The sequence below is a fragment of the Schistocerca americana genome, chromosome 11 (assembly GCF_021461395.2).
Source record: "Schistocerca americana isolate TAMUIC-IGC-003095 chromosome 11, iqSchAmer2.1, whole genome shotgun sequence".
NCBI lineage: Eukaryota > Metazoa > Arthropoda > Insecta > Orthoptera > Acrididae > Schistocerca > Schistocerca americana.
This window is the reverse complement of record NC_060129.1, coordinates 122,758,027-122,780,000: the sequence shown is the minus strand read 5'-3', so window position 1 is coordinate 122,780,000 and position 21,974 is coordinate 122,758,027. Positions and strand designations below refer to the sequence as shown.

The 21,974-nt window shown below is 42.6% G+C and overlaps 1 protein-coding gene across 1 annotated transcript; it reads right to left on the bottom strand.

Moving 5' to 3' along the window:
- Positions 1-7,866: 7,866 nt before the first annotated feature.
- LOC124553361 (ankyrin repeat and protein kinase domain-containing protein 1-like) lies at positions 7,867-21,467 on the bottom strand. Its single transcript, XM_047127234.1, has 3 exons — positions 21,461-21,467; positions 20,682-21,216; positions 7,867-8,347 (listed from the first exon to the last, which is right to left on the bottom strand). Exons 1-3 carry the CDS (start codon positions 21,465-21,467, stop codon positions 7,867-7,869), a joined length of 1,023 nt encoding a protein of 340 aa, XP_046983190.1.
- Between the last annotated feature and the right edge of the window lie 507 nt (positions 21,468-21,974).

The window sequence follows — 21,974 nt, the reverse complement described above, 5'->3', positions numbered from 1 at the left end:
AACGATAAAACAATTTGTAAAACTTTAATACATTAACCAAAATTATGACAGTGTATAGAGCTAACTGCCGTTTTCGTCGAACAAAGATCGCGTTGGAGTATGGCAAAAGCTGTAAGCACTTTGAAGATAAGCAAAGTATGTCTGCCGCCCTCCTCTTAAGCAGTCACATGGTTTAATTCTCAATAACAGTTCCTGTTGATATTTTCTCACAAAAATTCTTCTCCTTTTATATATTTCATTTGCATGTTGTGGATGCTCTCGTTTCAATCATAATAATTTTCACTTCTCCTATTATGTATCGGACAAGAAACACAAAAACAAAAATGTGGAACCTTAACATTTCCTGACATGGTCTCGTCATCATAATTCCTCCTCCTCTGTTTAGTGAATAATTAAATGTTATTTGCTTCATGTGATTAACCAGAAAAGCAAGTGGAGTTATCTTAATGGTGAGAGTGGTGATAATCTGCACAGTCAGTAATAGTTGGTCCTTTACTGACCGTGATGTATGACAATGGGAAGAAATTAAGTATTTCAAAGCCAGTATATGTGTTGCACACAATGCTTGTTTTGAAAGGATTGATTGGACTTCGTGATACTGATTCTGAATTACCGCAGGTTCATAATGATTGTCCAGAGTGCATTTAAGGTTGCAGCAATGGTGGCTGGGCACTAGCAGCACCATATTAGAGACACCTATCTTCATTAGACGCTCACCGCTACGGTCTCGAAAAAACATTTAAAAGCAATTTTAGGAAATATTAGTTATGTTAAACAGAAGCATTGCAGCTTTAGATCACATGTAATTAATGTAAGTTGTACGATGATTCGCAATATCACCTTCTGCTTACTGAGCAGACAGAAGAGGCGCCAAGTGGTAAGTGGTACAACAAGCTCACCTGAGCTAGTCCCAACAAACGTTTTAAAACAAATACACAACGAAAAGTTTACACTGTGGTTACAATTCTTTTGCATTGTCTCAGATTTTGAGTGGCTGTGGATTCTCTTTCATAATCTTTTATTACATCAGCCTAGACTAGGGAGCGGATATGTTGACATGGAGAGGTGAGTCTGGACAAGTAGAGCAAACTTAAGATAGCCTGCCACGCCACATGCTAGCATCCACATGTCTCACATTGTCATACCATTCCACCTGCTCCCTGTCTGTCCATTGATCTAGTATTGACTGTTTCTGTTATTCATTTGATTTCATCTCCTATCTTGCCTATTACTGCAGTTTTTCACTTTCTCCAAAACATTTCCATTGTGTGGAGTCCGTATTTTCTTTGTCAGCATCTTCACTTCAGCACCATAAGACACAGTGCTCTCCACGAAAATCCTCTATAGCGGAGATATCTGCGCTGCCTAAATTATAAATTACTAAAATTATTTTTTACCTTATGACACTGTTGCAGATATCCAAGGTTATATTACAATATGGGTTACCTTGTTCGTCACCATCTACGCAGCATGGAAAACTTGCAGTTGTTTACACGATCTTCCGAAAGTTTGGTACATCTGTTTAGTAACGTGCATTCAATAGATTGCTGTGGCCTAACTAGTTGTCCTAATGTTCGCATTATGTATCAGGTAAGTGTGATGACAGGCAATAAATGAACATTAATGTGTGTTGCGATGGTGTAATTCTGCAATGGAAATTGTAAAATTAAATTGAGAGTGTTTTGAAGAAATGGAACCATTCGACAAAAATCCATTGGGTAAATACCAGTACTGACAGTATAATGCCGGCTGTTTTGTTTACCTGCGCTGGAACCTTAAAAATAATTAGAGAGACGTGATGTCAAACATGGAGATAATACCGTTTTTATTCCTTATTGAGTTGTGAAAGTGATGACTAAATACAGGTACCGCGTACTTCCTGCCATGTACTGCAAAAAGGTGGAAATTTAAGGAGATGGGACCTGGATAAACTGACTAAACCAGAGGTCGTGCAGAGTTTCAGGGAGAGCATAAGGCAACAATTGACAGGAATGGGGGAAAGAAATACAGTAGAAGAAGGATGGGCAGCTTTGAGGAACGAAATAGTGAAGGCAGCAGAGGATCAATAGGTAAAAAGACGAGGGCTAGTAGAAATCCTTGGGTAACAGAAGAGATACTGAATTTAATTGATGAAAGGAGAAAATAGAAAAATGCAGTAAGTGAAGCAGGCAAAAAGGAATACAAACGTCTCAAAAATGAGAGCGACAGGAAGTGCAAAATGGCTAAGCAGGGATGGCTAGAGGACAAATGTAAGGATGTAGAGGCTTATCTCACTAGGGGTAAGATAGATACTGCCTACACGAATATTAAAGAGACTTTTGGAGAAAAGAGAGCCACTTGTATGAATATCAAGAGCTCAGATGGAAACCAAGTCCTAACCAATGAAGGGAAAGCAGAAAGGTGGAAGGAGTATATACAGGGTCTATACAAGGGCGATGTACTTGAGGACAATATTATAAAAATGGAAGAGAATGTAGATGAAGATGAAATGGGAGATACGATACTGCGTGAAGAGTTTGACAGAGCACTGGAAGACCTGAGCCGAAACAAGGCCCCAGGAGTAGACGACATTCCATTAGAACTACTGACAGCCTTGGGAGAGCCAGTCCTGACAAAACTCTACCATCTGGTGAGCAAGATGTACGAGACAGGCGAAGTACCCTCAGACTTCAAGAAGAATATAATAATTCCAATCCCAAAGAAATCAGGTGCTGGCAGATGTGAAAATTACTGAACAATCTTTACAGACGAATGGAAAAACTGGTTGAAACCGACCTCGGGGAAGATCAGTTTGGATTCCGTAGAAATGTTGGAACACGTGAGGCAACTTATCTTAGAAGAAAGACTAAGGAAAGGCAAACCTACGTTTCTAGCATTTTTAGACTTAGAGAAAGCTTTTGACAATGTTGACTGGAATACTCTCTTTCAAATTCTAAAGGTGGCAGGGGTAAAATACAGGGAGCGAAAGGCTATTTACAATTTGTACAGAAAGCACATGGCAGTTTTTAGAGTCGAGGGGTATGAAATGGAAGCAGTGGTTGGGAAGGGAGTGAGCCAGGGTTGCAGCCTCTCCCCGATGTTATTCAATCTGTATATTGAGCAAGCAGTAAAGGAAACAAAAGAAAAATTCGGAGTAGGTATTAAAATCCATGGAGAAGAAATAAAAACTTTGAGGTTCGCCTATGACATCGTAATTCTGTCAGAGACAGCAAAGGACTTGGAAGAGCAGTTGAATGGAATGGAAAGTGTCTTGAAAGGAGGATGTAAGATGAACATTAACAAAAGCAAAACGTGGATAATGGAATGTACTCGAATTAAATCGGGTGATGCTGAGGGAATTAGATTATTAAATCAGACAAAGTAGTAAAGGAGTTTTACTATCTGAGGAGCAAAATAACTGATGATGGTCGAAGTAGAGAAGATATAAAATGTAGACTGGCAATGGCAAGGAAAGCGTTTCTGAAAAAGAGAAATTTGTTAACATCGAGCATAGATTTAAGTGTCAGGAAGTCGTTTCTGAAAGTATTTGTATGGAGTGTAGCCATGTATGGAAGTGAAACATGGACAATAAATAGTTTGGACAGGAAGAGAATAGAAGCTTTCGAAATGTGGTGCTACAGAAGAATGCTGAAGATTAGATGGATAGATCACATAACTAATGAGGAGGTGTTGAATAGAATTGGGGAGAAGAGGAGTTTGTGGCACAACTTGACTAGAAGAAGGGACCGGTTGGTAGGACATGTTCTGAGGCATCAAGGGAACACAAATTCAGCATTGGAGGGCAGCGCGGAGGGTGAAAATCGTAGAGGGAGACCAAGAGATGAATATACTAAGCGGATTCAGAAGGATGTAGGTTGCAGTACGTACTGGGAGATGAAGAAACTTGCACAGGATAGGGTAGCATGGAGAGCTGCATCAAACCAGTCTCAGGACTGAAGACCACAACAACAACTGCCAAATGGTTTCTGAACTTTTATTGACTGAATCAAAACATGCCAAAATAGAGTTGTGTATGGCACTGGCAATTCAAGTAAATTGCACATACAACATCTGAGCAAAAGCGGCAAAAGAAGTTTAAAATAACTTTTAAATTAAATATACTCCAGGTTGAATGTATGTCCGATAAATGACTAAATGACAGACATTAGTCGTACAGCTGTATCGAGGTACTGAAGTATGAAACGGCATAATTATTGTTTAGGTGGTTATATTAACATGGAATAGCTGTAAAAGATTTATACTATCTTTCGTTTAAAGCATGCGAAAGTGTACAATTGCCACCAATAAAAAGATCAACGAATTAAATAACTTTACTGTATTTCACTCATACGGTATACATTATTCATTGCAATTATTTAGTTGATTTATGTGCTCAAGTTAACGTAATTGTATTACCTGTAGTTTGATGACTTCCGACCTTATTAGTTCTATTCTGTCTGGTATCTATCAAGTTCTGTGTGTGACATTGTGAAATCTGTATTGCTGGCTGGTGTTCAAAGTTGCCAACATGTTCTCCTTCAAGCACATCTATAATTATTATTACTGTGGCAGCTGTAACTTCATTAAGACAATGCTACAAGGACTGAACTTTTGTGCATGTGCCTTCGTTTATCTCCAATTTTATTTCTGTGTCTGTCAATTGTTTCAGCTGTATTTCTGTAATCGAGGTGGATGTTTGGCATTGCCAAAAAGGAAAGGATGTAGAATGAACTATCTGTAAATTCTACAGTCAAATTTTCTGGATTTCGCACAGATTTATGTTGTACTCTCTGTATTCATTTTTTTGCATTGGAAATGATATATATCCCGTGCGAAATGTTCCATTTTGTGACCTAAACGAGTGAGGTGGCGCAATGGTTAGCACATTGGACTCACATTTGGGAGGACGACGGTTCAAATCCGCGTCCAGCCATCTTGATTTAGGTTTTCCGTGATTTGCCTAAATCGCTTCACGCAAATCCCAGGATGGTTCCTTCGAAAGGGCATGGCTGACTTTCTTCCCCATCCTTCCGTAATCCGATGGGACCAATGACAAAGCTGTTTGGTCTCCTCCCTCAAATCAACCAACCAACCTAACTGCCTACACGACTGCACAGCATTCCAATATCAGTTGTACAGTTCCTCATGCTGTAGTTCTGCATTGTGCAGGCTGGGACACAGGGGGCACTATTGGCTGTGGTGCTGTCCAGCAGATCTCCTGCATGGTGGCTACTGTGGCAGTCCCTGCAGGTGCTCTGCTGAAAATATGCCAGGATGAGAGAAATCACTGAAAATCTATAGAAGGTCAAGTGTAAAGTGACAATTTGCTGTCGCATCCTGCAGTATCAGAGCTAAGATACACGTTACCTGCCAGCACATTTCATATCAGCAGCATTACAGCTCTCTGGGAACCACTCAATTGGAATGTCAACTGATAACCCGATTCCAGATGATAAGCGCATAATGCATTGTGAATATTACTACTAATGTCAGATTATAATAAAAGACAAGAAGTACTGCACCATGTTTGCTGCGGATGTACAAGTAAATGCAGTCTGAAATCAGTGTGGAAAATTCTATCCCTAGAGATCATTCCTCATTGATCTGGGTGTGGTGCGATTATCAGTGGTTTCACGTACACAAAATGATCAAAAGTATCCGGACACCAACAAAAACAGATGTTTTTCATATTAAGTACATTGTGCTGCCACCTACTGCCAGGTACTCCATATCAGGGACCTCAGTAGTCATTAGACATCGTAAGAGAGCAGAATGGGGGAGGAACTCATGGACTTAGAACGTGGTCAGATGACTGGGTGTCACTTGTGTCATACGTCTGTATGCGAGATTCCCACAATCATGAACATCCCTAGATCCACTGTTTCCTATGTGATAGTGAAGTGGAAACTTGAAGGGACACGTACAGCACAAAGGTGTACAGGTCAACCTCATCTGTTGACTGACAGGGACCGCCGACAGTCGAAGAGGGTCATAAGGTGTAATAGGCAGAACATCTACCCAGACCATCACACAGGAATTACAAACAGCATCAGGATCCACTGCAAGTACTATGACAGTTAGGCATGAGGTGAGAAATCTTGGATTTTATGGTCGAGTGGCTGGTCATAAACCACCCATCACGCTGGTAAATGCCAAACGACGCCTCACTTGGTGTAAGGAGCGTAAAAACTGGATGACTGAACGGTGTAAAAACGTTGTGTGGCGTGACGAATCCCGGTACACAATGTGGCGATCCAGCGGCAGGGTGTGGGTGTGTAGTGCCAACAGTAAAATTCGGAGTCGGTGGTGTTATGGTTTGATGGTATTTTTCATGGAGGGGGCTTGTACCCCTTGTTGTTTTGCGTGGCACTATTCACAGTACAGGCCCATTGACGTTTTAAGCACCTTCTTGCTTCCCACTGTTGAAGATCAATTCGGGGATGGAGATTGCATCTTTCAACACGATCAAGCACCCATTCATAATGCACGGCCTGGCATAATTCATGGTCTGGCCTGCACAGAGTCCTGACCTGAATCCTACAGAACACCTTCAGGATGTTTTGGGACGCCGACTTCATGCCAGGCCTCATCGACCGACATCGATACCTCTCCTCTGTGCAGCACTCCGCGAAGAATGGGCGTCGTTTCCCCAAGAAACCTTCCAGCAGCTGATTGAAGTATGCCTGCGAGAATGGAAGCTGTCGTCAAGGCTAAAGGTGGGACAACACCATACTGAAGTCCAGTATTACCGATGTAGGGCGCCACGAACTTGTAAGTCATTTTCAGCCAGGTGTCCGGATACTTTTGATCACATATTGTAGCAGGATATAAGCCAGCCTGATATACATGCTGTTTCAGAAAGGTCTCTACAACTTTGAAAATTCATATTAATTCATAGTACCTACAGAGGTGATTGTAGTGTCAATTGGTAGGGAAATACATCAAGTTTTGTCTCTCGTAGCTCGCTAGTGCCGAATCGCACTGTACAGAGCAGTAAAGGCAGTTGCGATAAAGATGGCTGCCTTCGTTGGACCAGAGAGTGCTAGCTGTGTGTTTTGGTTTCAATAATCGAAGTCGGTGAGCGTTATTTCCTCGACCATTATTTCCCTTTCATGTCCGCAAAAGATCCTCCTAGTAAGCCTACAAGATGGTGCAACACCCCACTACCTGGCTGATCTCTGGGATTTTCTCAGTGACCACTTTCCAAGTCAATGGATTGGTCGCGATTCGCCAAATGCATGGCCCACCACGTCCCCCAGACCTCATACCACTCGACATTTTTATGGGGATTCATGAAGGTTATCGTGTTTGTACCTCCTGTGCTGCCTTCTCTACCCGGACTTAGAGCAAAAATTTAGGCCGCCACTGATCAAGTTACACCTGCAATGCTACAGCGAGTTTGGGAAGAAATTGACTTCCAAAGGGATGTTAGTTTAAGGTTAAGAAAACTTAATGTGATCTCCTACAAGGTAACACTAAACTCTGCTCTGCATCTTCTTTCAATAAATTTATATGAGTTTTTAAAGTTGTAAAGCCCTTTTTGAAACAGCCTGTACTTTTCAGTTACCACATACCATGCAGTAGTTATCTTCATTTGCAGTGAAGTATTTATTTTTCAGTACTTGTTGACGTCTGCAAAGCTTAGCCTAGAAATGCATTTGAGTTTTTTTCTTATGAACAGAGGTAGTGTCTTGTATTTTCAATTCGTTTTCCAGAACCTTAGTTCCCACATGGTGCTAATAGAGTACCTTCATGTACTACTTAAATGTGGATGTAAATGAGTGACTGGAGAATTAATTTTTTACATTGTTTATTGAAAAATTATACAAAATAAATGTAGAGATGTGTTTAAATGTTATAGCAAAAGAATTTTTTGGACTGCATGCTTCATGATAGCATATCTGCAAGCTGCTGCTCTCTGTTCTGCATGGCTAGGTACAGAGGTATGTGTCCGTGATCATCCCAGGCCCCTCTGTCGGCCCCCACATCGAGCAGCACAGCCGCCACCTCTGCGTGGCCCTGCCTCGCTGCATAGTGCAACGGCGTCCGCCGGTACTCGTCCATGGCGTTGGGGTCACCAGAGGAGGCGGCCAGTAGCCGCACCACAGCCGCGTGGCCGCGGTATGCAGCCCAGTGCATGGGTGTGTTCCCCCTGCTGTCTCTGGTTTCGACGTCCGCTCCACCCTCCACCAGACACCTCACCACATCCTCGTGTCCCCTCACTGACGCCCAGTGCAGGGCAGTCCACATGTCCTCGTCCCTCGCCTCCACATTCGCACCCGCCGCCAGAAGCGTCCTCAGCTCCTCCACTGCCCCCTCCTTAGGTGCCTCGATCAGCCTCCTGCCACACTCCTTTCCAGGAAGGCGTCTGCAACAAACAGAAATATTCCCAGAGTTTACTTCAAAAACATACTCACCTAATGAAGAAACCCATCACACACAAAAAACTCGAACAGTTCTGAATGCAGATATAATCACCTCAGACAGCAGAAAAGAGTGTCCAACACCGTTTATATTAAGGTACAGAGATTCTGTTCTACCCTACGATCAAAGTCTTCATCCCTTTTCCGTTAAAAATTCCCTTATTCAGTCTCTCAAGAAACTGTGCTTCTCGTTGTTATCTAGAAGTCAGTTTATTCGACCTTAAAGCGTTATTGCTGACCAGTCGTTGACCTCTACTGAAACAGATGCTTCATACTACAGATACTAGTTATCTGTGTTGTGCAGCAATCCTCCTAAAACTATTGTGGGTAACACGTCAAACAAATCACCTCTCCACGTATTTAAACATTTTCCTTAGAAGGAGCCAAAAGATTTCAGTCCAGTTACTGCCAAATTTCGTAACATAGCCTCCCCATAGCCATAGAAAAAGTTTCTCCTTCACACAAAACATGAATTTGTCGAAACATTAGGAAAACCACCAACAAACACACACACACACACACGAAAACAAACACACACACACACACACACACACACACACACACACACACACACACGATAACAAACACACACGCGCGCACAAACAAACAAACAGACAAACACACACACACACGAAAACAAACAAATGCACACACGAAAACAAACAAACGCACACACGAAAACAAACAAACGCACACACGAAAACAAACAAAACACAAACCTGTAATTAAATTCTTGTGTGCACCACATGTCTGCTGGGTACTGCAAAACTTGCGGTCTCAGACTAAATCTATGCTTCATGCACTTTGCTAGATTATCGTTATAAATCTGATCTTCCTCTAAGCAGACATCAGCTTTGTGAACACAACGTCTACCTCATACCACTGATGCAAGTACTGAGATATCCATAGTATCACTTTCGTATTACAAGATCACTATCATCACTCTAGCACATAACAGCTATTTTCTGATACTGCAAACTGTGACTTGCATGCGCTATTACATAAAACATGGCAATATTTCTACAAACATCAAGTGGACAGGAACAATGTACTTTTTTTCATTCTGTCAATGAAGTTATTACAGCTAATCAATCTAATATTCGCTTCCAGATACTTTATTTTCGATAAATGTTAAATGGACACAGATAGTGGTGCTACTCTGCCAAATGAAAATAGATCTCTGCAAAGATGTGTCATATACTCAAGATGAATCTCAACTTTCTGAAGATTTACATTTTACATTCCCTATCCTTTTCTATGCAATGACGAGATTGAAAACGTGAATTATGAACGACTATACACAGTTTTATAACCTGGAAGTTGTTCTGATCGCCTGAGTGCTTTACTAGGTGTGCCCATGGTGGAGGTTGTGCTGCTCCATTGGCTGTTTCGGCTGTGTACACTGACTCACATGAAACCAGTCTGATTTAGGGTACTAGCAATTAGCCCTGGATCTATGATATTTCGGAACTGGGGCAAAAGCTTGAAACTTTATAGTTGCCATCGCCCCCATCCCCTTCTCTCCAAGCGTTTGGGACGGGACGTCAAACATTAAAAAATCAATTTTTAAAAAATATGTTCATTTTGTAGCGCACTTCTTTCTGAAGAGCTTTTATATATCAAACACATATGTTCGAGGAAATGTAAAATATGTTATTTGGTCTTAAGTAAGCCAAAGTGTAATGCCACGCCTCTTCACACAGCATTCTTCTATCGCACGTCACTGTATTCACTCAGCGGAGTTCAGACGTGTATATTTTATAATGAAATCCATCAGACATCTATTCAGGACAGTGGAAATTAAAATGTCCTGTGAAGCCTCTCCAGCTCCCTGTCGGCAGGTTTGATATCGTGCCCCCCTTAAAAAACTCAAAAGTAACACTGGATGAGGTTATCTGTAACCGGGAGAATACGAACTCCTCAGAGAAATTTGCACTCTTTGTTACCTATTATCTAATAACTCTCTGTTTTGTGTGACAAAAATAAATACGGGAAATGTAAAACCAGTAAAGACGAGAGACAAGCAAGACAGTACACATTTCTTCAATCTGTAGGTCCCAACATCTTTTTCTCTTTCTCATCTTGCTGCAGCTTTACACGGCATGCTTTCCTTTCTACGAAAGGATCTATTACCTCAAGAAATTTCGGCAAAGGTTTGTTACGTGGTAAATCAAAATGTCGTTGTCTAATACTAAAAAAGCTGTTGATATGAATAGTACGAAAGACTGATATGGTTTCTCGATATGAGTACATATATTTTGGCACTGTATGCTAGATAAAACGAAATAGACATTTCAAATATTGCAGCAATTGTAATACACGCCAAATACGTGAGACTGTTTTGGCACAAATGGTAATTTTTGTACAACTCATTTACATAAATAACTCATTTGCATAAATATCATGACAGAATATAGTTCACAAAGTACCAATATTGCTGTTGTTGTCGTCGTCGTCTTCAGTTCTGAGACCAGTTTGCTGCAGCTCTCCATGCTACTCTACCCTGTGCAAGCTTCTTCACCTCCCAGTACCTACTGCAATCTACATCCAAATCTGCTTAGTGTATTCATCTCTCTGTCTCCTACCATTTTTACCCTCCACACAGCCCTCCGATACTAAATTGGTGATCCCTTGATACCTTAGAAGGTGTCCTTCTAACAGATCCCTTCTTCTGGTCGAGCTGTGCCACAAACTTCTCTTCTCCCCAATCCTATTCAATACCTCCTCATTAGTTACGTGATCTACCCACCTTATCTTCAGCATTCTTCTGTAACACCACATTTCGAAAGCTTCTATTCTCTTCCTTTCCAAACTATTATCGTCCATGTTTCACTTCCATCATGGCTACACTCCACACAAATACTTTCAGAAAACACTTCCTGGCACTTAAATCTATACTCAATGTTAACAAATTTCTCTTTTTCAAACAAGCTTTCCTTGCCATTGCCAGCCTACATTTTACATCCTCTGTACTTCAACCATCATCAGTTATTTTGCTCCCCAAATAGCAAAACTCATCTACTACTTCAAGTGTCACCTCCTAATCCAGTTCCTCAACATGACCTGATTTGATTCAACTATATTCCATTATAATAGTTTTGGTTTTGTTGATGTTCGTCTTATATCCTCCTTTCAAGACATTGTTCCAAAAATGCTTAATAGGACTACTACAGGCAAAAAGTTTTAAGTTAGGAAACAGTTTCACATTTCGGTCAAACGCTCCTGTTTCTCAAGCATGAGATCGAAAAGTAGTTGTACGGAATTTTTACATTAATTTTGAATCGTTATATTCTTCCATATAATGTGTGTGATGTCCCCATTTCTTCCCCTTTCTCGTTCTGACAAACAATCTTGTCAGTAATTCGATAACTATTGCTACCACCATCAAAACATATTCTCCGGTGAGCTTCACCAATCCTGCCATAATCACCAGTTCAGTTGTCCTACGTTTATTCTCCAGTCAGGTGTTATTACGAGTTCGTACAACGTGTTTTCCGCACTATTTCGAGAACAGAACTTAAGCGGACGCTAACCGGGGACTGTTCAAGCGGTTCTTAGTGGTGTAGCGACCTGGTAAAAATATCCTTCCAAAATTACATTTTCTTGGAAACACTGAGGTATAATATGTAACCCTTCTTACCTGTAATTCCCATTAGTCGTTCATCTCCACTCTGGTAGTCTGAATTTATGGATTTCGCAAGTAATTACAACAAAGCTGATCATTCATAAGTCAGTCACCCACATAAACCGCGACTGGCATTTAACCGTTCGGGTTTATTCGGCTCAGATCGTGTAGCACCGTCCCCTATTGTATGCGGGACAGTTTTCTTAGTTCTATATTCGACTGGGATTCCCCTGGTAGAGAATCATGTACACTATGCACACATTCAAAAATCAACTTATTATTTGTTCAGATATCAACTTAGAATGTGTTCGAAAACCAACAGCGATATGTTTTAAAATCATACAAATAATCGATAGACCAACATGAGTTGGCTGCCAGGTGGTTTGTGAAACAAGGCTTTCTTTTCTTCAAAATTATGAATTTGGCGCCCTATGAAATTGTCGCCTGGGGCAGATTCTCTGGCTTGCCCACCCTTTCCCCCTAGATCTGGGCCTGCTAACTATGATGGAATTTCATTGTAGACCAGACCTGTGTGAAAGTCCAGTTGAAACAGCATAGAACTGTGAGTGAATCAGTCCCTAACATGTGGAATCAGAAGCTTTGGTATGCTTCACCTACATCTACATGTATACCTTGCAAATCAGTGTAGAGCGCGTGGCAGAGGGTACATCCCAGTGTACCACTTATGGTTTTTCCCATTTCGTTCAAGTTTGGAGTTTGAGAAGTCATTTTAAGTGTGTGTGTGTGTGTGTGTGTGTGTGTGTGTGTGTGTGTGTGTGTGTGTGTGTGTGTGTGTGGTGATTAATCTTTTCTTCAAGATCCCTACTGCAGTGGTACATAGAAGACTGGGGTATATTCTCAGTATTATAGTTTAAAGCCGGATCTATAAACTCTGTAAGTAGGCTTGCTCAGGAAAGACACAAACTATCCTCAGGAGTCTGCCAATTTAGTTTCACACTTCCCCATAGATGAAACAGACCTGTGACCTTTCACGCTACCGTGCTCTGTATACATTCAACATCTCCCGTTAGCCGTATTAGTATGGGTCCTGCATACTTGAGCCACATTTTAGGATGGGCTACACAAGTGATTGCAAGGAATCGCCTTTGTAGACTGATTTCATTTCCCTAGTATTCTACCAATAAATCTAAATCTACCACCCACTAGACCCATGACTGAGCCTACGTTATTACAGTTCATACCCCCCTACACAGTGCTACTACCACGTCTGTGACTCATTCATATTATATTCATAGATACAGAGATTTTTGTGTGTCAGCTCGCCTGCTTAGATGGGTGGTACTGTGCTTACCTCCCATTTAAGTGGGCCCAGGTTGGATTCTTGGCCGGGTTGGAGATTTTCTCCGCCCAATGTGGCGTCGAATGTAATAAGACTTGCACTTGGCGTCCGAAATTCCCTTGAGGGGGTAAACTGGCCAACGATGCCGTACGCCATTTTCTTTTTGTGTGTCATAATGATATTGGACAGCAACAGCAATGGTAACGATCAGTGAAATTTAATTATGATAACTTACCACATACTCTCATCACTGAAGTGCATTTTCTGGGACCTACTCTGCTAATTACTAACTACTAATTAAAATTAGCAGCTCATTCTCGCCACACCAGTCGGTGTGCGAGACCCCCCCCCCCCCCCCCCCCCACTGCTCCATTCCAACAGATTTTCAGGATGGTGCAGGTACCGGAAGTCTACATTCTCTACACTGGGACATCCATATGAGCTGTTCAGTGCCTCAGTGTTTTGGGCTGTTCGTAGAGTTGGAGGTATACTTGGCAAAGGCCTGGAGACGGAGGAGAATACCTGTTGGATTACATCATGGTCAGACAGATTCTGAAATCAGATACTGAATTGTGAGGAGGAGATGTAGACTCTGATGACATTTTTATTGTGATAATGAGTGAACTGAAGCTTAACGAAACCGTCAAGAGGATTCAGTTAGCAAATGAATGGGACTCTACAGTAGTGAGGAGTAAAACGCGAATCGGAAGTTCAATGAAACTTAAGATAATGCGACAACGAATACCGAAACTAGAAATTCAATCGAACAAGAGTGGACTTCTCTAAAAGGAGAAATCACAGGAGATGGCAGGTACAAGAAAAGGAACTGAAGAAATGCTGGCGAATGTGACGTCTACTGAAATTGATTGACAAAATAAGAAAATATAACAATATTCACGAAAAGACAAGAAAACAGTGGTATAACCCGCTAAGGAATGAAATCTATAGGTATGTCACGACAAATAAAGCAAAATAGATGCAGGAAAAATTAGATGAAATCGAAAAATAAGTATGAAGGGCAGTTTCAGCACAAAGCAAACTCGAAACAACCTTTTGTGAAATTAAAAGTGAGGGTTTCAACAAACTAATAATAGAAAGGAATTCCATTAGTATACGCAGAGAAGAGAAAGGATGGTTGGAAATAGTACATTGGACACCTCTATGAGGGGGAGAAACTATTGGATGACATGGTAGACGGAGAAATGGAAGACGAATTGGAAACATTACTTTCAGAAAAATATCATCCAGACGCTCCAGAAGCGACATGTTTGGCACAATGAGCTAAACAGCTCATGTATAGGAATTACTGACAACAATATATAGAAGAATGGACAAGAAAGCTAAAAATCTAGTAGAGGATAACGAGTTTGGGTTTAGGAAAGGTAAAACACCCAGAGAGGTAGATACGACATGGAGGCAAGAGTTATAAAGCAAGGAACCTTCATTTTATTTGTCCACATTTAAAAAGCCTTTGAGAATGTAAAATGGTGCAACACATATGACATTCTTTAAAAAAACCTTATTATAAGATATATGGAAAGTCAGGCAATATACAATATTGTATGCACTATAATCAACAGGGAAAAATAAGAACGGAAGAAAGAAGTACCGTGATTAAAAAAGTGCAGGACAGGGATGCAGTGGTTCTTCCCAGTTGTTTAAAGCGAACATCAATTATCGATGGTGGAACAGAAGAAAGTGCCAGGAATGGAATTAAAATCCTAAGGGAAAGGTTTCCGCTGATACGATTCGCTGATGCCATTGCTGTGTACCACAAAAGAGCGAAAGAATGATAAGAGGTGTTAAGTGGAATGAACACTTTAATGAGCACAGGAATAGGATTTATAAACGAAAGGAAAAGTGAAGTATTGGCAGTAGGAGAAATAACATTGGTGGCAAATTTAACATTAAAATTAGGGGCCACAAAGTAGACGAATTGAGGGGATTCTACTACATTGGAAGCAAACCGACATAAGAGACGAAGCGAAGTTGTTACAAACAGTAATGTAGCACAGGAAAATAGGGCATTCATCGAAAAACAAGGCCTCTAAGTCTTAATTTGGGGAAGAAATATCTGAGAGTGTACGTTTGGAACACAGTATTGTATGAAAATGAATCACGAATTGTGGGGAAAACATGGAAAGAAGATATTGAGTGCATTCAAAATGGGGTGCTATAGAAGGACTTTGAAAATTAGGTGAATTCGTAAGAGGGGAACTGTAAGTTCTCTGCAGAATAGCTGAGAACAGCAATATGTGGAAAACAGTGACATGAAAAAGGAATAGGATGATAGGACTTGTGCGAAGACATCAGCGAATAACTTGCACTGTACTACAGAAAGCTGTAAAGGATAATAAACAGGGGAAGACAGATTGGAATTGTATGGTACTTCAGGGAGCTGTGGAGGGTAAAAACAACAGGGAAAGACGGAGATTTCAATGGCATGATGGATAAACACAATAGGGAGAGAGAGATTGCAATGGAATGGTACGACAGGGAGATCTTAACGAGAACAACAACGAGATAGAGATTGGAATACATGCGACAAATAACTAAGGACGGTGGGTACAAATCACACGCTACAGTAAAGAGACTGAACACCCACCGTTCCAGAAATTCAGGAGGGGAATTCGGCAGTCTAAATCTGTTGCTGAAACAGCCAGAAACATCATCTACAGTGGGTGGAGAATCTGGTATGCATACTATGTGTCGTTGCTGAGATTGGTTGCTGCGCCAAACTACGCCAGTGCGACCGGGGTGATCCACACCCTGAGATGGCGAGGTGGAAAAGGCTTCTGATTTTATTCCTGAGCAGTGCATTTCTTGTTACTAGCGGAAATATAACGCGGAACTCTAGCACGCTTGCTCCTCTCTCATTCCAGCGACCCCATATTGTTTCGTTACTCTGTGTTCAAACTTTCCCTTACTGCAGCATTCCAATACCGCGTGATTATTATATATTCATCGCTTTTTATATACGAAGTTCGCTGTTCATTGTTGTCATATACTCGTCCTGTCACTAAACTTTCCGCACGTGATGCTGCATTATTGTTGACATCGGTTTGGAGATTGTGATGACAAATCACTGGACTGTTCACAATAACTCACTGTTTGCCCTATCTTCCTTTTCATACCTAACCTTTCATGATACAACTCTCTCATCCTGTTCATATATTCCGTTATTCGTCTTTCACTTCACTGAGCACGACTAAATCTAGTGTGGCCAATTACATTTACTTTTCCGATCTTCTTCCATGGTGGAGGTGGTGGTGGTGGTGTGTTTGTGTGATGAAGAATGTTTGCAATTTATGATACTGTGGAGTGTAAGCTGTTTTCTGAGCTTCCTATTAATGTGCATACAGGCGGCGTGAATGCTGAATTCTAAGAGGAATTGATATTAAGCATACAACAAAAGAGCACTGTATTAATGTATGATGTGAAATTGTGCTTATACTGGAACAGTTAAATATTTTATTTTTATCATTATTGAAATTTTACGCATCTGTAGCATTTTAAAAGTAAAACAATTTAAGTTTGGGAGGGCAGGGTGTGAAGAATGCACCAAAAGGGTGTGAAGTATAAGGCAAAGAATGATCTTATGTCATCAGTAACAACAAGAATCTGATGTACACCATTAAGAATAGAAGAGGTGGGAAAAAAATCAGCCAGCGAGTTTCAAACCAAAGGTTTATTTAGCCCTTGGTCCAGGTTACGATATTTCTAAAAAATCTTCTTCAGAATAAGTCGGTCCTATAAACGTATACAAACGGTTACAAACTATTTTTACATATCTAACAAAATATCAATAATCGCGAAATATTTGTAAGGTAAGTGTACTCAATAGTTACACCACAGGGTGGTAAATTACATTAGCTGAAGCTGAGCGGCTATTGCCTTATACATAATTGATGTGAAAACGAGAAACATCACATACCATGGCTTAGGGACAGCAGCCAGAATAAATTCAGCGTATGTCAGAATAAATGCACAAATGTATTCGCCAATTGGTAAAGGCTCTTGTCTATATAAAATTATAACGTGAGTCCAAAGGATAAAATATTTGGTAACCTAAGTATTCAGCATGTCAGAGAAAGGTCAACTGTTTACAAGTACAGGCTCAATCGACGACGAAAATTTGGGATGCGGAGGGTGCTAAATACATGTGCGTAAGAAGTGCGCTTGGATTGCGTTCAGTAACAGCATTTTACATTAAAGTAAGAATGAAAATTTCCACTACCAGGCTACTAACAAGCGATAAATTTACAGATATACATTACGCATAAAACCTCTAACACATTTGCTGACGGTAGTACTGTATGTAAATTCAGCGTGCAGAAGAGAGTTCCATTTACAAAGCACCACTGTTACAAAACATGGGTAAGGAGCAAAGACAACGTCACTAAAAAGAGAAACTTACGCTTAACACTACGGAAGCTTAAGCAATAAGGAAAAATTGGAATACAGCAGGCGGTATATACTGCGTCTTGCTGGTAGCAGTTAACGTAATTTTACATTAAAGCAAAATGACAATCTCTTATAGATGACTAGTGATAAGCAATACTCTTAGAGGTATGCATTAAGCCGCACTATCCTCTGTGTCTTCGGTGGTTCAGATGGATAGAGCGTCTGCCATGTAAGCAGCGGATCCCGGGTTCGAGTCCCTCCAGGGAACACATTTTCAACTGTACCCGTTCACATATCAACGCCTGTATGGAGCTAGGGGTATTCATTTCATTGTTAAGTCATGTGTTTCATTGGCTCACTCTGTCAAGATTATCAACCCAATTTCCCTGGACCAACTATAGTTAGTTTTAAGCAGGATTTTTTCAGTTGTTGCTGAGTCTTGCTGTGTTGCCGTTTCTGCCAGTACTTCATTTTGCAGGTGAGATTCATAATATGTGATTGTTTCGTTTCCTTTGCGCAATGTAGGTTCTGTCAGTTTCTTTATTTTACCAAAGCCGTCTGTCAGTGGAGAAATTTTCGTGTGTTTCAGGTTGCAGTGTTATACAGGTCGACATTACTTTTTTTATACAGTTACGTTTTTTTTCTTGAACAGTTCGCACTGATCATGTCTACTTAGCGTGGAACTATTGGTTTGCTTATTTATTTGCTTATGAATAAGATCTGTTTTCAGAAACACATCATTCTCTTCAGTTTCGTGCAAGCGAAGTGGCTTTGACTTCAGTGGCACATTTAGGCTGTGAGTCCGGGTTTGTATGTACAATAAAACACACACACACACACACACACACACACACACACACACACACACACACATATATATATATATATATATATATATATATATATATATATATATATACACTCCTGGAAATGGAAAAAAGAACACATTGACACCGGTGTGTCAGACCCACCATACTTGCTCCGGACACTGCGAGAGGGCTGTACAAGCAATGATCACACGCACGGCACAGCGGACACACCAGGAACCGCGGTGTTGGCCGTCGAATGGCGCTAGCTGCGCAGCATTTGTGCACCGCCGCCGTCAGTGTCAGCCAGTTTGCCGTGGCATACGGAGCTCCATCGCAGTCTTTAACACTGGTAGCATGCCGCGACAGCGTGCACGTGAACCGTATGTGCAGTTGACGGACTTTGAGCGAGGGCGTATAGTGGGCATGCGGGAGGCCGGGTGGACGTACCGCCGAATTGCTCAACAGGTGGGGCGTGAGGTCTCCACAGTACATCGATGTTGTCGCCAGTGGTCGGCGGAAGGTGCACGTGCCCGTCGACCTGGGACCGGACCGCAGCGACGCACGGATGCACGCCAAGACCGTAGGATCCTACGCAGTGCCGTAGGGGGCCGCACCGCCACTTCCCAGCAAATTAGGGACACTGTTGCTCCTGGGGTATCGGCGAGGACCATTCGCAACCGTCTCCATGAAGCTGGGCTACGGTCCTGCACACCGTTAGGCCGTCTTCCGCTCACGCCCCAACATCGTGCAGCCCGCCTCCAGTGGTGTCGCGACAGGCGTGAATGGAGGGACGAATGGAGACGTGTCGTCTTCAGCGATGAGAGTCGCTTCTGCCTTGGTGCCAATGATGGTCGTATGCGCGTTTGGCGCCGTGCAGGTGAGCGCCACAATCAGGACTGAATACGACCGAGGCACACAGGGCCAACACCCGGCATCATGGTGTGGGGAGCGATCTCCTACACTGGCCGTACACCACTGGTGATCGTCGAGGGGACACTGAATAGTGCACGGTACATCCAAACCGTCATCGAACCCATCGTTCTACCATTCCTAGACCGGCAAGGGAACTTGCTGTTCCAACAGGACAATGCACGTCCGCATGTACCCCGTGCCACCCAACGTGCTCTAGAAGGTGTACGTCAACTACCCTGGCCAGCAAGATCTCCGGATCTGTCCCCCATTGAGTATGTTTGGGACTGGATGAAGCGTCGTCTCACGCGGTCTGCACGTCCAGCACGAACACTGGTCCAACTGAGGCGCCAGGTGGAAATGGCATGGCAAGCCGTTCCACAGGACTACATCCAGCATCTCTACGATCGTCTCTATGGGAGAATAGCAGCCTGCATTGCTGCGAAAGGTGGATATACACTGTACTAGTGCCGACATTGTGCATGCTCTGTTGCCTGTGTCTATGTGCCTGTGGTTCTGTCAGTGTGATCATGTGATGTATCTGACCCCAGGAATGTGTCAGTAAAGTTTCCCCTTCCTGGGACAATGAATTCACGGTGTTCTTATTTCAATTTCCAGGCGTATATATATATATATAATGTTTCCTCAACAATACACACACACAAATATAGGAGTGGGAAAAACAGGTGAGCATATTATGCTGTCAGAATGAGATTTTCACTCTGCAGCGAAGTGTACGCTGATATGAAAATTCCTGGCAGATTAAAACTGTGTGCCGGACCGAGAGTCGAACTCGGGACCTTTGCCTTTCATGGGCAAGTGCTCTTCCAACTGAGTTACCCAAGCACGACTCACACCCCATCGTCATATCTTTACTTCTGACAGTTCCTCGTCTCCTAACATCCAAACTTTACAGAGGCTCTCCTGCGAACCTTGCAGAACTAGCACTCCTGAAAGAAAGGATCTCATTCCGGGAACATACCCCAGGCTGTGGCTAAGCCATATCTCCGCAATATCCTTTCTTCCAGGAGTGCTAGTTCTGCAAGGTTCGCAGGAGAGCCTCTGTAAAGTTTGGAAGGTAGAAGACGAGGTACTGGCAGAAGTAAAGCTGTGAGGACGGGGCGTGAGTCGTGCTCAGGTAGCTCAGTCAGTAGAGCACTTACCCGAGTTCGAGTCTCGGTCCGGCACACAGTTTTAATCTGGCAGGAAGTTTCATGTTACGCCGTGCTTACCTGTATTCTGCCGACGACTCACCGAGCAGCCGACTCACTTCGACCACTTCATCAGGGTGGTTGAGGACTGCATCGGCCCAGCCCTGCGTGGCTAACACCTGCAAGTTGGCCTTTATGAAGGCGACAGCGGCCTCTGTGAGGCTGAGACACGAGTGTCCGACTGCCAGCACCGCTGTGGCTGCCGCGTTATCCACTGTCAGCTGAGCGGCCAGCTCCTGCTCACAGTCTCCCTTCAGCCCGGGGACAAAGTCGGTGTCCGCAGCTGCCAGTAGGGCGGCCATACTGGACAGCCGGGGTGGCCGGAGGGAATACACGTAGGCCGGCAGCACCCGGAGTGCTGGACCCTCCACGTCGGGGACCATGACCTCTCCGCCGCTGGCCTCCAGCGTGTCGTGCTGGAACGTGGAGGCCAACACGGGGCTCCCGCCTGCCTGGAGACGCGTGTCGCCCGCCACCAGCGCCATCTCCTCACTGTCCCCCCTGCCTGCGGCCGCAGCCTCCTGCATCTCTTTGGCAGCTGCCACTGTGGACAGTTCTGAAACAAAATTAGAATCATATTAATACCGTCAGCTGATATATATCACCGGGGACAGGTAAAAATGTGTGCCCTGACCGGGACTCGAACTTGGGATCTCCTGCTTACATGGCAACCGCTCTCCATTTCTTTTTTTTTTAGAAAATTTTAATTCAATATTTGTTCATTATAATTTCTACTTGACAAAAAAAAGAAAGAAAAGGTTTACTGTAAGAGAGATTCGAACCAGAGACTCTCCACTTACCAGACATCGACGCTGTTTTTATATATATATACAGGGTGACTCACCTAACGTTACCACTGGATATGTTTCGTAAACCACATCAAATACTGACGAATCGATTCCACAGACCGAATGTGAGGAGAGGGGCTATTGTACAGGGTGTTTCAAAAATGACCAGTATATTTGAAACGGCAATAAAAACTAACCAAGCAGCGATAGAAATACACCGTTTGTTGCAATATGCTTGGGACAACAGTACATTTTCAGGCGGACAAACTTTCGAAATTACAGTAGTTACGTTTTTCAACAACAGATTGCGCTGCAAGTGATGTGAAAGATATAGAAGACAACGCAGTCTGTGGGTGCGCCATTCTGTACGTCGTCTTTCTGCTGTAAGCGTGTGCTGTTCACAATGTGCAAGTGTGCTGTAGACAACATGATTTATTCCTTAGAACAGAGGATTTTTCTGGTGTTGGAATTCCACCGCCTAGAACACAGTGTTGTTGCAACAAGACGAAGTTTTCAACGGAGGTTT

Excerpts from the sequence above, each read along its gene's own strand:
- LOC124553361 (XM_047127234.1), bottom strand. Across the intron at positions 8,348-20,681 it reads GAGTCGTCGGCAGAATACAG|ACGCCTTCCTGGAAAGGAGT; the intron begins GTAAGCACGGCG and ends TGTTTGTTGCAG.